The following is a 12,977-nucleotide window of genomic DNA, read 5'->3' as shown; positions in this document are numbered from 1 at the left end:
AAGGGTGTCTTTGATAGAGAGGTGTCGGCTAAGGGAGGTTCCAGTGCAGCAGCAGGGGGTAAGTTACCCCTGCAAATATAAACATGGTGGAGGCCAGAGCAGGGCTTTTGATTGCGAGCAAATAATCGCTTTCGCCATGCATGCCATGATCAGACAAATGTCATGATATTCATTTATCGGAAAATAAAACCACTTGCATGACAGAGCAATGACAGTGGTATTTGAAAATTGATTTCAAAATCCATTGAGTTTGTCGTGCGACAAAATAGATAGATATCAGTACATAGTTCAAGCTTTCAACTTGGTGACAAAAAGATGCGACCATTTTGGCAAAATGACTTGTACGATACATCATCCTATCGCCCATGGTCGGGCACTTGCGAAAATGCTACATGGCCGTTTAACTTATAGAGGTCGGTATGAAGCGTTATAGACCATCTTGTAAATGGCGGCCTTCATGCAAGAGTGCGGTCTTTTTGGTGGGAGTAGCCTGCCAAACATCACTCACATCCTACTGAGCATGATCTCCGTACAGACTGACTTCTGCTTACACACGCAGTAGCTAACTCAGTCTGATCGGGAAAATTGGTCGCTGATTGTAGTAGAAAATTGTAGTAATTGAATGATTTCAAGGAGAAATCTAGAATCGTCTGTGGATTTGAAAACAGGTTATTTGTGGAATGAAATTATTGTTGTCGTGTACTGTTCCTGCTCCTTGGGGGAGTGGGTCTCAGACTCTGGCATGTGAGCCACTGAGACAAGGGGGGTGTTTAGCTAAGCTACATTTGGAAGGTTGTTTCCTGTATTAAAGACAGACCATGATTTGGTGGCCGGTGATGATGGTTCAGGTCAAACCTATGAATACATATGCGCACCTCTTTCACTCTATACAAGATGAACACTGCTGTACATGCCAGGAGAACAGTCCTTTGATGATGTGTTGTCAGTGCAGCTCAAGCAGTGTTTAGATATCCAGTTACCTATTTCGTGTGTCACGCGTCACAAGCATAAGACGTAACAAGAAAAATCTGACAAGCCAATAGTCTTTGGGTACGCAGCCTAAGGGAGCAGTAAAGAGCTGGACTATCATGATTGTATTGCTCCAGTCACTGGCAGCTGAGCTGAATCGTAGTTGCCTCTATTATGATTTCCCGAGTGAGCTATTAGTCTGGAATCGGGGCGAGCACTAGCCTTTATGAGTCAGATGTTGCTGCTGGGTCTCAGTTGAGATGAGAAGTGGCAAGCAACATTGCATAAGTCAACGTACTATCAACGTTTTTCATTTTGATGTGTTAGATGATTGTCATTGTGTTTCTCTGGCCCTGATGGAGTTGATGTAGTGGGCTTAGACTATCGGCTCAAATAGAAGACAGAAATTTTGTTGGGAAAGTCCGCCGACTCCTCTAATGACTGTTCCAGTAGATTGGTGACTAACACATTAATAAAAACGTTCACAATTTCATCTCAAATTGCAAACTAATGCAGTCAGAAACAAAAAAATTATATAAAATAGCGTGCGCACCAATATTATGGTTTGTTGGTTTTGTGATGAAGGAGGTCTATATCAGAATGTTGCAGTCATTCGTTTTTGTTTCTCAATCATTGGATGCGGATTAGGAACGGCCAAAGAATGAGCTTCTCCTCTCTTGGGATATCCAAGTTTGGTTTTTTCAAACTTCGCAACATGATTGCATTGGCCATGTTGACTGTTCTAATCAATGACCATCAATGTCAGAGGATCAGCGTGGTTTTCTGGTTTCTGGCTATGGTTGCATGATCACTATGGTGGGTTTGATTCGTAGGCTTTTTGCTGGTAACTGGTAAAAGTTGGGATGTATGCTTTGATTTCTACTTCGATAACGTGAACATTGGTCCTTGCTGACACAGCCTTGTCACAGTGAGGAAGCTGAAGTTAGATGTCCAGTCCACACAAGGACCTTGTTATGAGTCTGACATGTCTAAGGCTTGATTTTACTAAGAGAGGTTTTTGGTTGTGACTCAGCGAGGTGGAGACCCCCAGAAAGGTGGTCACTGCTTCCACCATTGCAAGATGCACGGACAGTGACCCCTGACTCTTGCCCTATCAACAGTTTTGATTATCGACACATCAGCAGACCCCCCTATGCAGCTTGTCGGCAGACCCCCCCTCGGCAGCTTCTTTCACCAAGCAGCAAGTGTTTGGTTCACATCAAGCCTTGATTGTTGTTCAATACACACCACTAATGACTCTGACAGTAAATCGATGGCCTGCACACGATGGCTTGAAACAGCTGGCGTTAATATGCATGCATCAGTTTTTATCGAGGAGAATTACTTCTAGATTGACATAGTTTCTGTAATTAAGGCTTTACATGTACATGAAGCATGAGGTGACACATTGCAAAATTGATGAGAAATGCACTAGAAAACTACAACAGTTGCATTCTTCATTGGGAGTAGAATTCTCTAAAAGGGAGGCTGGTGATCTGCTGTGCTATCGTTGCTTGTAGCGTGGTCATCATGATGAGTACCGCTACACAGAGAGCCAAAATGGAAGCTGCTCATAAGTATGCTTTTTATCCAACTATAAAACTTAGATCTCCTCCGCTATCTTCCTCCAATCTACCTCCTTGGTGGTTCTGTGTTGCACAGATGGATTTTAGTTCCTCGTATTCGGTACTAAAGTTGTTAGTTTAGACGTGAGATGTGGACGTCCCAGGATGGGCCTTAGATTTATGAATGCCCTGGTAAAGCATCTTCTTCTTCTGCGGTCAGAATTTTTGGGGAGCTCGCTGGACAATCGGTCAGTTTTCGGTAACAAAGTCTGCTGTCCCAGTGAGTTCCACCACAGAGCCCTAGAGCTTTGTAGTCAGGGCAGTGTCCTTGGCCAGTATTCCTCTCTGTTCTTCATCAGGGAGCAGGTCTGAAGCCATAGAGCCCCAGAGCTTTGTGGTCAGGGTGGTGTCCCTTGGCCAGTCATCCTCACTGTTCTTCATTAGGGAGAAGGTCTGAAGCACAGGAGCTGAAGTCTGGTCTCAAGCTCCACATTGAATGTCTATTCTTATGTATTTTAGGCTGCCAAAGAGAAGTATTGAATTCGCACCGTGAATCACAGACCACAGAATAGAATGTTCTCTCTTACTCACGATGTCATCTCTTTCTGTTTTGTAGGCAGCCAAGTGCTGAGAACGTGACCTGCCAGAAATGCCTTGAGAAGGGCCACTGGACGTATGAGTGTACCGGCAAGCGGAAGTATGTACACCGTGAATCGCGTACCACGGAAATGAACAAGCGACTCAAGAAAGAGGAAGAGAAACAGAAACTTGACACGTTGTAAGTAGTTTATGGGTCACTTTGGGAAGATCTGGAATCTCGTGTTTTTAGTTAGAAGAAGTACATCCTGGGAAACTGCAAACCTATTGTCATTCCATATGATGTTGACGAGGCAATTTGGTGTCCACTGCGCCTGCATGTCCGCAACTGAATCAGAGTGCATTATTAATGGGCTTCAGCTCCATGAAGCTTTCATCAGTGCACCCAGCCCCTGTGGATTTCATGTTCCCAAGGTAAGTATATGTACATTGCCACGTCATTTAAACCTGTTGTTATTCCAGGCCACTTTATCCTGCGAGTTTGTATCAATGTGTCTTTGGCATACCTTTAATCATAGTTTGAAAATATATTGTGTTCGGAGAGCTGAGCTTCAACAAGGACATTAATAGCTCTGTAAACAATATTGGGCAATTGCAATGTAAGTAGGTGGAAACTGGAGACCCGGGAGGAAAAACTACACTGTTGAAGAGAGTCACCCTCTATCACATTAGCGTACTGGGAATCGAACCCAGGACTTCAGTAGTGGGGGCTGTTGTTACCACAGCGCCTCACCGACAGCCCTTTCAATTAGTGTTTTGATGAACAGAGAGCAGTAATTCCAGTTGGATTTCTTTGCAGCCGTGGCACAATTGTCAATGTGATTGAAAGCAATCCTGTCCAGATAACAATTTAATTTCACGGCAGCTTGGACACAAATGAAATACAGAAGTGGTTTACATCCCTGTGGAGCTTCAGGTTGAATGCTTCAGGTTGAATGCTTCAGGTTGAATGCTTCATCAAGCAGGATGCACGTTTTGGCTGTGGCAAGCCTCGTCTTTTGAAGCCCCATTCTGTTCAATTGGCATCTGCAATGTGATGAAGAGCAATCTTTAAAAAAGCGTATGATACATTATCTTCCCTTGGGGCAAAGTCAGCTTGTCCTCGAGCTACTATCGTACCTCAATGTGTCTATGCCCGTGACTCTACTCCGGGAGTTGGCCTTCTTGGTCATCCGTTGGATGTCTTTTAGTCCAGGAAGTATACATCTTTTATTCTACATGTGGGAAATATACAGTAAAACTTCTCTTGAGGACACCCTCGGGACTGACAAGTGTTGTCCATAATAGGGAGGTGTACTGATTAGAGAGGTCAAATTGAATGGAAACAACCAATTTTGGACCAAAGCTAGTGTCCTTAATAGAGAGGTGTCTGCTAAGGGGGTTTTACACTGTGTTCATATGTGTTTGCCATGTGTTTTATTGGTGTCGTCCCTCCTCCTCAGCCCTCCCTCCTGCATCATCAAGCCAACATCAGCGGACCCATTTGACCCAGCCGGCCGTGACTAGATGAAAGAATTCCTCATTAGAAGGATATTACATTTCTTAACCCAACTTCATATTAGGTTCAGTTGCTCTGGGGAATTTTGGAATGCAATTAGACAAGCTCAAAGCACTCTTTAAGATGAGAGAATGTCATATCAGACAGATGTAAGATTAAAGAGCGGCTGTACTCAGCTCGGTTGTTTGTTGTCATCAGTCAGCTTGTCTTAAGGTGACAAAGATGTCTTTCTCAGACAGGCTGTCTTGCTGTGAGAGTTGTTGATAGATTCTTCTGCTTCAGATCAATTACTAAGTCAGTGGAGAGTTTCTGCATCGGTCACAAACAATGACGAATAAGACATTCTTTGTAAACGAACCGATGACATGCGATGAATTCGTCTTTGTAAATCGCTGTGAGTGAGTGATTCAGAAACTCACTTTTGTCTTGACAGCCTATCTGGGACTAGCTGCAGAAAATTGGCCCCCTCTCCTGTGCCAACTACTTCTCAGTAATGTTACAATGTTCATCATATATGGCCCATTCGGCTGGCAGTAAATCAACAAAATGGCCCAAACTTGAGGCAATCTGTCATCGTTTATGTCACAGTTTACTGGGTAGATTGCCTGTTTGTCTTATAAACCTCTCATCAACATCGGAGGAGAGTGTTGCAGTGTTATGATGGCTGCTGGGCTGTGGTCTCCATAACAATAACGATCAAGTCGTGAGGCTCTATTACTTTTCCAATTGTCATGAAAATACTGTCTCACATTCTATTATGTTTACAGTGTCATACAGTGCATGGCAAGAAAAGACTCAAATGGTCATATTCTTTGTTATACACCTTTCCAGAAATGGGGCGCTGAGTGTCTGAATAGTGATGTCATAAGGGGAAACTAGGCCTTATGGTGGAGGGACAAAGGAGATAGTCATGGTTGACCAACACACTTGAATGCCTTTGATGACGGACAAGGGGGAAAAAGTTAGTTCCAATGGAAGCCACCAATTTCGGGAAGCATGTATAAGGGGTGTATGTCGTACCAAATTACGAATGTATCTAAATCTCATGGGGAAGCAGATGAATGAAATATTCTCTTTGATTAGGCTTTAGAAGGTAATACTGGCAGAGAGATGTTTGAATATAAGCTTTGAGAATGGCTGAGTTGTACTGATGTGGTGCTTGTCTACCCTTGAAGTGGTCGGCTACAAGACGCACGACGTCGCTACTTGCATTTTTAAGGTACATGATGGTAACTGGCTATTAGCGATGACCAAGAGGAGGCCTTAGAAGGGATATTGTGTCTGGCAGACGTGACAGAATAACCTGCATGTCCGCAAGTGGCTGTCGACAGTTTGAAAGGTTACGGGCAAAAACATGTACAGAGATTGATAGAACCTTTCACTGTACATTATGCCAGGCCATTTTTGTGGAGTTGTGCATCAAATCGCTCATTGAAGCTAAGTGTAACATGTCCACCTTTGAGAACTTTACCAATAATTCTTAAAGAATCCTCTACGAATATAGTCAACCGTCGTCTGTCATCTCCCATCTTGCCTCGGGTATCTTGTTGCAGATTATGTCTGGTGATTTGTCCGCAATCCTGATTAATGTGTGCGGGTCCTTATCTCCTTGTAGTGTCGTGATCAAATAAGCCAATGGATCTCTTACCACGGCTCAGCTGATCTTGAGATTGGTACTGCGGGATTGATGGGGTACCCATAGCCAATTGGTAAATAATCTTCAGTGGTTACTGGGAACCAATGCATGTTTAGATGTTGGCTGGCCAATTGATGAATAATCTTCAGTGGTTACTGGGCACGTGGTGCATAGTTCAGATGTTGGCTGGTTGCATGATATGCTAAAACAGTATAAGTCAATGAATAGAGATGTTGCTCTTGCGGAATGAATGTCTGACTGACAGCAAGTCCGGAGAAAGGAATTTTGGTTTTTTTTGACAGGACCAATTGCCAATTGCTAAATATTAGTTCAAATTCCTGGCTACCTGATTGGTATTTGAGCATACATGTAACATAGGTTATCAACAGCAATCTGGCAAGGAATGATTGTGGTGTTGACAGCCAACGGCACCATAATCCTCTCTGTTTGGCATTGTTCAGATACCTAAGCTCCCTGATTGGTATTCCAGCATAACTCAGGTCAAGGAATAGGGGTCTGTGGGATATGATGGGGTACTGATAGTCAGTCCGGAGAATGGTATTGTGGGGTTTGTGGCGATAATGGCAGCCAATTGCCACATCATCATCATCACTGATGTTTTGCGTGAGCGTGATGAGAGATAATTGTGACGCAGGTCATCAAATCCTTGTTAGTTTCTCTTGTTATGCATATTTTTAGGAAACCTGATGTTATATATGCTAATGGCCACAATAGCTGAATTGGTATTTGGATAATATTACAGGGCTGGGACTCCTGGGGCAGTTCATAGTCTGTTATGGTACAACTGTAGAATGAGGAGATATTGATTCATAAATTCCTGTGATGAGAGGTTGTTATTGTATGATTGAGTCCCACAGTCCTTCAAGAGAGCCACGATAGTTTGCATGTCAAGATTACTATGAACTGAAAAACAATTTGCGCATATGCAAGAATTTCTGAAAAAATTTTCACAACTTTTATTTTGTCGTAAAAAAAAAATTCCGATCAAAAAATTTTTTTTCCCAATATTTTTATTTTGAATCAAGGTCATTTGCAGAGATAAAATGCCAGCAAAAATTTTGAGTTGCAGTATTGCATTCTCTTGTCAAATGACTGGTCTTGGGCTCAAGTCACAGGCAGTGCTAGAAACAACATAATCAGTTGATCTCACAGACATTTTCCTCAGTGTGCTCCAAGCTTTCTCAGACAGATGTTTAAACCAGGACCTGACTGCTCACTCTCTGACTTGTCATATTTGCCTCAACGACGATCAATCATTCGCCACCATGCCTCAACCCACAATCAAATTACTGGTCTTTATTTGAAAGTGTGCGACGAGGGGATAGGGAGTTATCGCGGCACTTTACGCTGTTATCCTTCTTTGTGTGGTCAGTAATACAATCTGCTTTGATCTCCGAAAAAATCATTGCAGATGCTTACTAGCTTTGATGCAAAATCCATCTAGTATGTCTCTGCAGGCAGATCTTTGGTGCAATATTCAACGGAGAGATTAACGGTTGACGCCAGTCATCCAAAATTTGAAATTGAATTTGAGATTTTTCAATTATGTGAATACTCATTGAAGATGAATTTAAACATTGCTGTTGTGTGTACCGATATGTACTCAAAAAAATGAATAAAAGTCATGAAAACTTTTACCAAAAAAAGAGGTGCATTGCGGATTACACTATCAACTTCAACTCCACATACATGTACCTCAATATCAAAATACTTGCCTTTTTCCAAAAGGCCGCTGAAAACAATTTCCTTCTGTTCGTTCGTAGCATATTGCAAGCCTGTCACCACAATTTTTTTCCGGCAAGACTCCACTTCAAAGAGAGATTATGTGTCCAATACCAACCGCCAGCTCTATTGATATGTTATTGATATTCCTAGGCAACATGGAGCATAAAAACTCTATTCACCGCAGCTTATTTCATCAAATACCAGGAGCCGATATTTCTCAAGCGCAGCATGAGACGCTTATCATAACTTCGAGGTTCAAAGTTTTTCTTTGGAAAGATCCCATTTTTCAAAGCCATTGGTTCCAGAATTGGCCTAAAATCACATCTCGGGGCATCTAGATTTCAGCATTTTCGGGTGGTAAAGGCAGTACACTGCCACCACTAAACAAGTTATAGTCTCAACGTAATTTACAAGGCATTCTGGTGTGGTATGGAATACAAATAGTCGTCTCACTTGTGTGATCTATTTAGTTGGATAAATACAACGACCACAGGTTAATGACGCCAGTCAAGGCATGGACTGATTAATGGTGCTGACCAGCGACATCACACATGTGGGAAATAGCTCATCCATCCTGGCATGACTAGTTGACCTCCATCACACTTTTGGGACCAGCTACTTGAAGGGGTTTCATGTCGACTTGTCGGTGTCTGTCCCACGAGGAACGATGACTGTTTAGAATCACTTCCAATAATCGAGCTGATCAGTGCCAAGGCACTCTGATGCAATCATTGTTTTGTGGTGTTAGCCAAAAGTTTGGCAATTTTTGGGGAGGGGATGGGGATTGCTTACCCAGTGTGTCAAAAGTATGAACAAAATCTGAAAATGATTACATACGGGACTGCAAAAATAAATGGGTTTACAGTAATTTTTGCTCTGAATCGTTGGAGAATTGACTCGAGGGAACGCCTGACTTAGCAGGTGTACACTGGGATTGCATTACAGCATTTCCCCAGATATTTTTTCAGGAAGTCTCGTTATTTTCCCATCAGTTACTCTGGTTGTGTTGTTGACAATTGTAGTCATGGTAACTAAGGTATGGCAACAATCAGTGTTGGTAGATTCCCAAGGGGTGTAACAATATGTCATCTTGTCAAAAGAAGACATTTTTTGCGGCAAATTTTGTTGCTGCAGTCGTGTCGTTTCCAACAGTTACCTGATAGGATTTGGAAAATCTCGTTAATTTGTCAACCAGCTTTCTTTCTTGTGACGCGAATGGGCAGTTAAGGAAGTTATACTTTGTGGATGGAAATCCCATGTGATCATGAGTGAGTTAGCTTTGGGTGCTCGCTAAAGCTTTCCTTGTTGAGTAGCGTAAATAGACTCTAGAGGTTGTAAGCTACATGTAAAGCCTTTTCCTGTGTAGAGTTGGGGAAATAGACTCTAGAGGTTGTAAGCTACATGTGAAGCCTTTTCCTGTGTAGAGTTGGGGAAATAGACTCTAGAGGTTGTAAGCTACATGTAAAGCCTTTTCCTGTGTAGAGTTGGGGAAATAGACTCTAGAGGTTGTAAGCTACATGTGAAGCCTTTTCCTGTGTAGAGTTGGGGAAATAGACTCTAGAGGTTGTAAGCTACATGTGAAGCCTTTTCCTGTGTAGAGTTGGGGAAATAGACTCTAGAGGTTGTAAGCTACATGTGAAGCCTTTTCCTGTGTAGAGTTGGGGAAATAGACTCTAGAGGTTGTAAGCTACATGTGAAGCCTTTTCCTGTGTAGAGTTGGGGAAATAGACTCTAGAGGTTGTAAGCTACATGTGAAGCCTTTTCCTGTGTAGAGTTGGGGAAATAGACTCTAGAGGTTGTAAGCTACATGTGAAGCCTTTTCCTGTGTAGAGTTGGGGAAATAGACTCTAGAGGTTGTAAGCTACATGTGAAGCCTTTTCCTGTGTAGAGTTGGGGAAATAGACTCTAGAGGTTGTAAGCTACATGTGAAGCCTTTTCCTGTGTAGAGTTGGGGAAATAGACTCTAGAGGTTGTAAGCTACATGTGAAGCCTTTTCCTGTGTAGAGTTGGGGAAATAGACTCTAGAGGTTGTAAGCTACATGTGAAGCCTTTTCCTGTGTAGAGTTGGGGAAATAGACTCTAGAGGTTGTAAGCTACATGTGAAGCCTTTTCCTGTGTAGAGTTGGGGAAATAGACTCTAGAGGTTGTAAGCTACATGTGAAGCCTTTTCCTGTGTAGAGTTGGGGAAATAGACTCTAGAGGTTGTAAGCTACATGTGAAGCCTTTTCCTGTGTAGAGTTGGGGAAATAGACTCTAGAGGTTGTAAGCTACATGTGAAGCCTTTTCCTGTGTAGAGTTGGGGAAATAGACTCTAGAGGTTGTAAGCTACATGTGAAGCCTTTTCCTGTGTAGAGTTGGGGAAATAGACTCTAGAGGTTGTAAGCTACATGTGAAGCCTTTTCCTGTGTAGAGTTGGGGAAATAGACTGAGCTAAACATGGACACCAGATTTGCAACAAACCACAGCTTGTTGTCCAATCAGACAAACGGATGTTATACTTCGTCCTTAGTTGGCTGATTTGTCGTTATATCATTAATAATGATAACGATATTGAGTTCATATAAAGAGCTTTTCCATGTTTCTCTGTTCAAAGCACTTTTGGGATATCATATTATTACCCCGGTCTCCACAGATATCAATCACGGGTTTCAAGGAGCAACCAGAAGGCGCTCACTTGAACTCGACCAGTAGGGCCTCTTGATCATGAGGCTGACTCTCTTCCACAGTGCTACATGGAACATATGTAATGCTGGTCACGGATAGAGGCACTTGATCCGGATGTGAATCCCAGATGTGACGGATGTATAATGAAGAGCCTACGATAATGCCCTGACTGGAGCAAGTCTTAAGGAAACATTGATTTTATCAGAGATCGGTTCCTGAGGTGCCCTTCGATGTGAGGTTCACATCTCAGCAGTGGAGATGCCTGATTGGTATTCTAACCATGCAATCAATTTCCTTCTCCATTTCCTCTCGTTCTTAGAGATGGTCGTTATCTCAATGAATATCAAGCTGAAAGTGACGTTCCAGTTTCGTCCCAAGTTGGCCGGAATGTCCTTAGATTCTTGTATGGTTTCATCAAGAAACACAGCTAATGCTGGTCAGTGATGGATGGCACAGCACGAGACGATCGCTTGTTCTACGATGTAAACTATTAACAAGGCATGTTCATCATAAGGAAGTGTGGCGACCGCAAACTGCCAGAGAGTTTGGCAGCTTGAACAATCTGTCTGCTGCTGATCACCAAGACAATGTCATTGGGTAAAGACTAACCATATTATCACCTTTTTGTGACTGGCCTGTTTGTGGTCCTGTGGTTAAGTGGTTAGTGGACTTCATGACTTGAATACCAATGACATAACAAGTGCTAAGTCAAAGTGGCTAGGGGCATGACTGAACAAGTGTGGCCTCCTTCAGTTTTCTCTATACAGCTTGTTCTCTCTTCTAGATTTGGAGAGAAAATTCCCAGATTTCTACTGTCGTGCTCTCCACTACACAGATTTGATTCTATGGATTACCAATACGTCATCAATCAGGCTTAAATTGATTTGTAAATGTTTCCGGTTTTGATCCCGGTATAAACCGAGTTAAGAATCAGATTAAAATGAAACTTGGTCTGTGCGCTCATCTGGTGTACTGTTTCTTATGGAAGCCACAGGGAGCATCTCAAGAAAGGTTGGGTCTGTGTGCTCATCTGGTGCACTGTTTCTTATGGAAGTCACAGGGAGCATCTCAAGAAAGGTTGGGTCTGTGCACTCATCTGGTGTACTGTTTCTTATGGAAGTCACAGGGAGCATCTCAAGAAAGGTTGGGTCTGTGCACTCATCTGGTGTACTGTTTCTTATGGAAGTCACAGGGAGCATCTCAAGAAAGGTTGGGTCTGTGCACTCATCTGGTGTACTGTTTCTTATGGAAGCCACAGGGAACATCTCAAGAAAGGTTGGGTCTGTGCACTCATCTGGTGTACTGTTTCTTATGGAAGCCACAGGGAACATCTCAAGAAAGGTTGGGTCTGTGCACTCATCTGGTGTACTGTTTCTTATGGAAGTCACAGGGAGCATCTCAAGAAAGGTTGGGTCTGTGCACTCATCTGGTGTACTGTTTCTTATGGAAGCCACAGGGAGCATCTCAAGAAAGGTTGGGTCTGTGCACTCATCTGGTGTACTGTTTCTTATGGAAGTCACAGGGAGCATCTCAAGAAAGGTTGGGTCTGTGTGCTCATCTGGTGTACTGTTTCTTATGGAAGCCACAGGGAACATCTCAAGAAAGGTTGGGTCTGTGTGCTCATCTCGTGTACTGTTTCTTATGGAAGTCACAGGGAGCATCTCAAGAAAGGTTGGGTCTGTGCACTCATCTGGTGTACTGTTTCTTATGGAAGCCACAGGGAGCATCTCAAGAATGGTTGGGTCTGTGTGCTCATCTGGTGTACTGTTTCTTATGGAAGTCACAGGGAGCATCTCAAGAAAGGTTGGGTCTGTGTGCTCATCTGGTGTACTGTTTCTTATGGAAGCCACAGGGAGCATCTCAAGAAAGGTTGGGTCTGTGTGCTCATCTGGTGTACTGTTTCTTATGGAAGCCACAGGGAACATCTCAAGAAAGGTTGGGTCTGTGCACTCATCTGGTGTACTGTTTCTTATGGAAGCCACAGGGAGCATCTCAAGAAAGGTTGGGTCTGTGCACTCATCTGGTGTACTGTTTCTTATGGAAGCCACAGGGAGCATCTCAAGAAAGGTTGGGTCTGTGCGCTCATCTGGTGTACTGTTTCTTATGGAAGTCACAGGGAGCATCTCAAGAAAGGTTGGGTCTGTGCGCTCATCTCGTGTACTGTTTCTTATGGAAGCGACAGGGAGCATCTCAAGAAAGGTTGGGTCTGTGTGCTCATCTGGTGTACTGTTTCTTATGGAAGCCACAGGGAGCATCTCAAGAATGGTTGGGTCTGTGCGCTCATCTGGTGTACTGTTTCTTA

The 12,977-nt window shown here is 43.1% G+C and overlaps 1 protein-coding gene across 2 annotated transcripts in view; it reads left to right on the top strand.

The window, feature by feature from the left end:
* LOC135493474 (zinc finger CCHC domain-containing protein 10-like) overlaps positions 1–12,977 on the top strand; it is a 30,901-nt gene that overhangs the window by 4,906 nt on the left and 13,018 nt on the right. The window contains exons 1-2 of one of the 2 annotated variants that reach the window (XM_064780837.1): positions 2,353–2,546; positions 3,151–3,312. In XM_064780837.1, coding sequence (XP_064636907.1) covers positions 2,500–2,546; positions 3,151–3,312 — 209 coding nt within the window. In that variant the 5' untranslated portion in view covers positions 2,353–2,499. Of the gene's footprint in view, positions 1–2,352; positions 2,547–3,150; positions 3,313–12,977 lie in introns of those variants that run through there. The other variant, XM_064780838.1, reaches the window with a different exon arrangement.

Source organism: Lineus longissimus, chromosome 9, assembly GCF_910592395.1.
Source record: "Lineus longissimus chromosome 9, tnLinLong1.2, whole genome shotgun sequence".
In the NCBI taxonomy this organism is placed as follows: Eukaryota; Metazoa; Nemertea; class Pilidiophora; order Heteronemertea; family Lineidae; genus Lineus; species Lineus longissimus.
The sequence above is the reverse complement of the archived record's forward strand: the minus strand, read 5'-3'. Positions and strand labels throughout refer to the sequence as shown.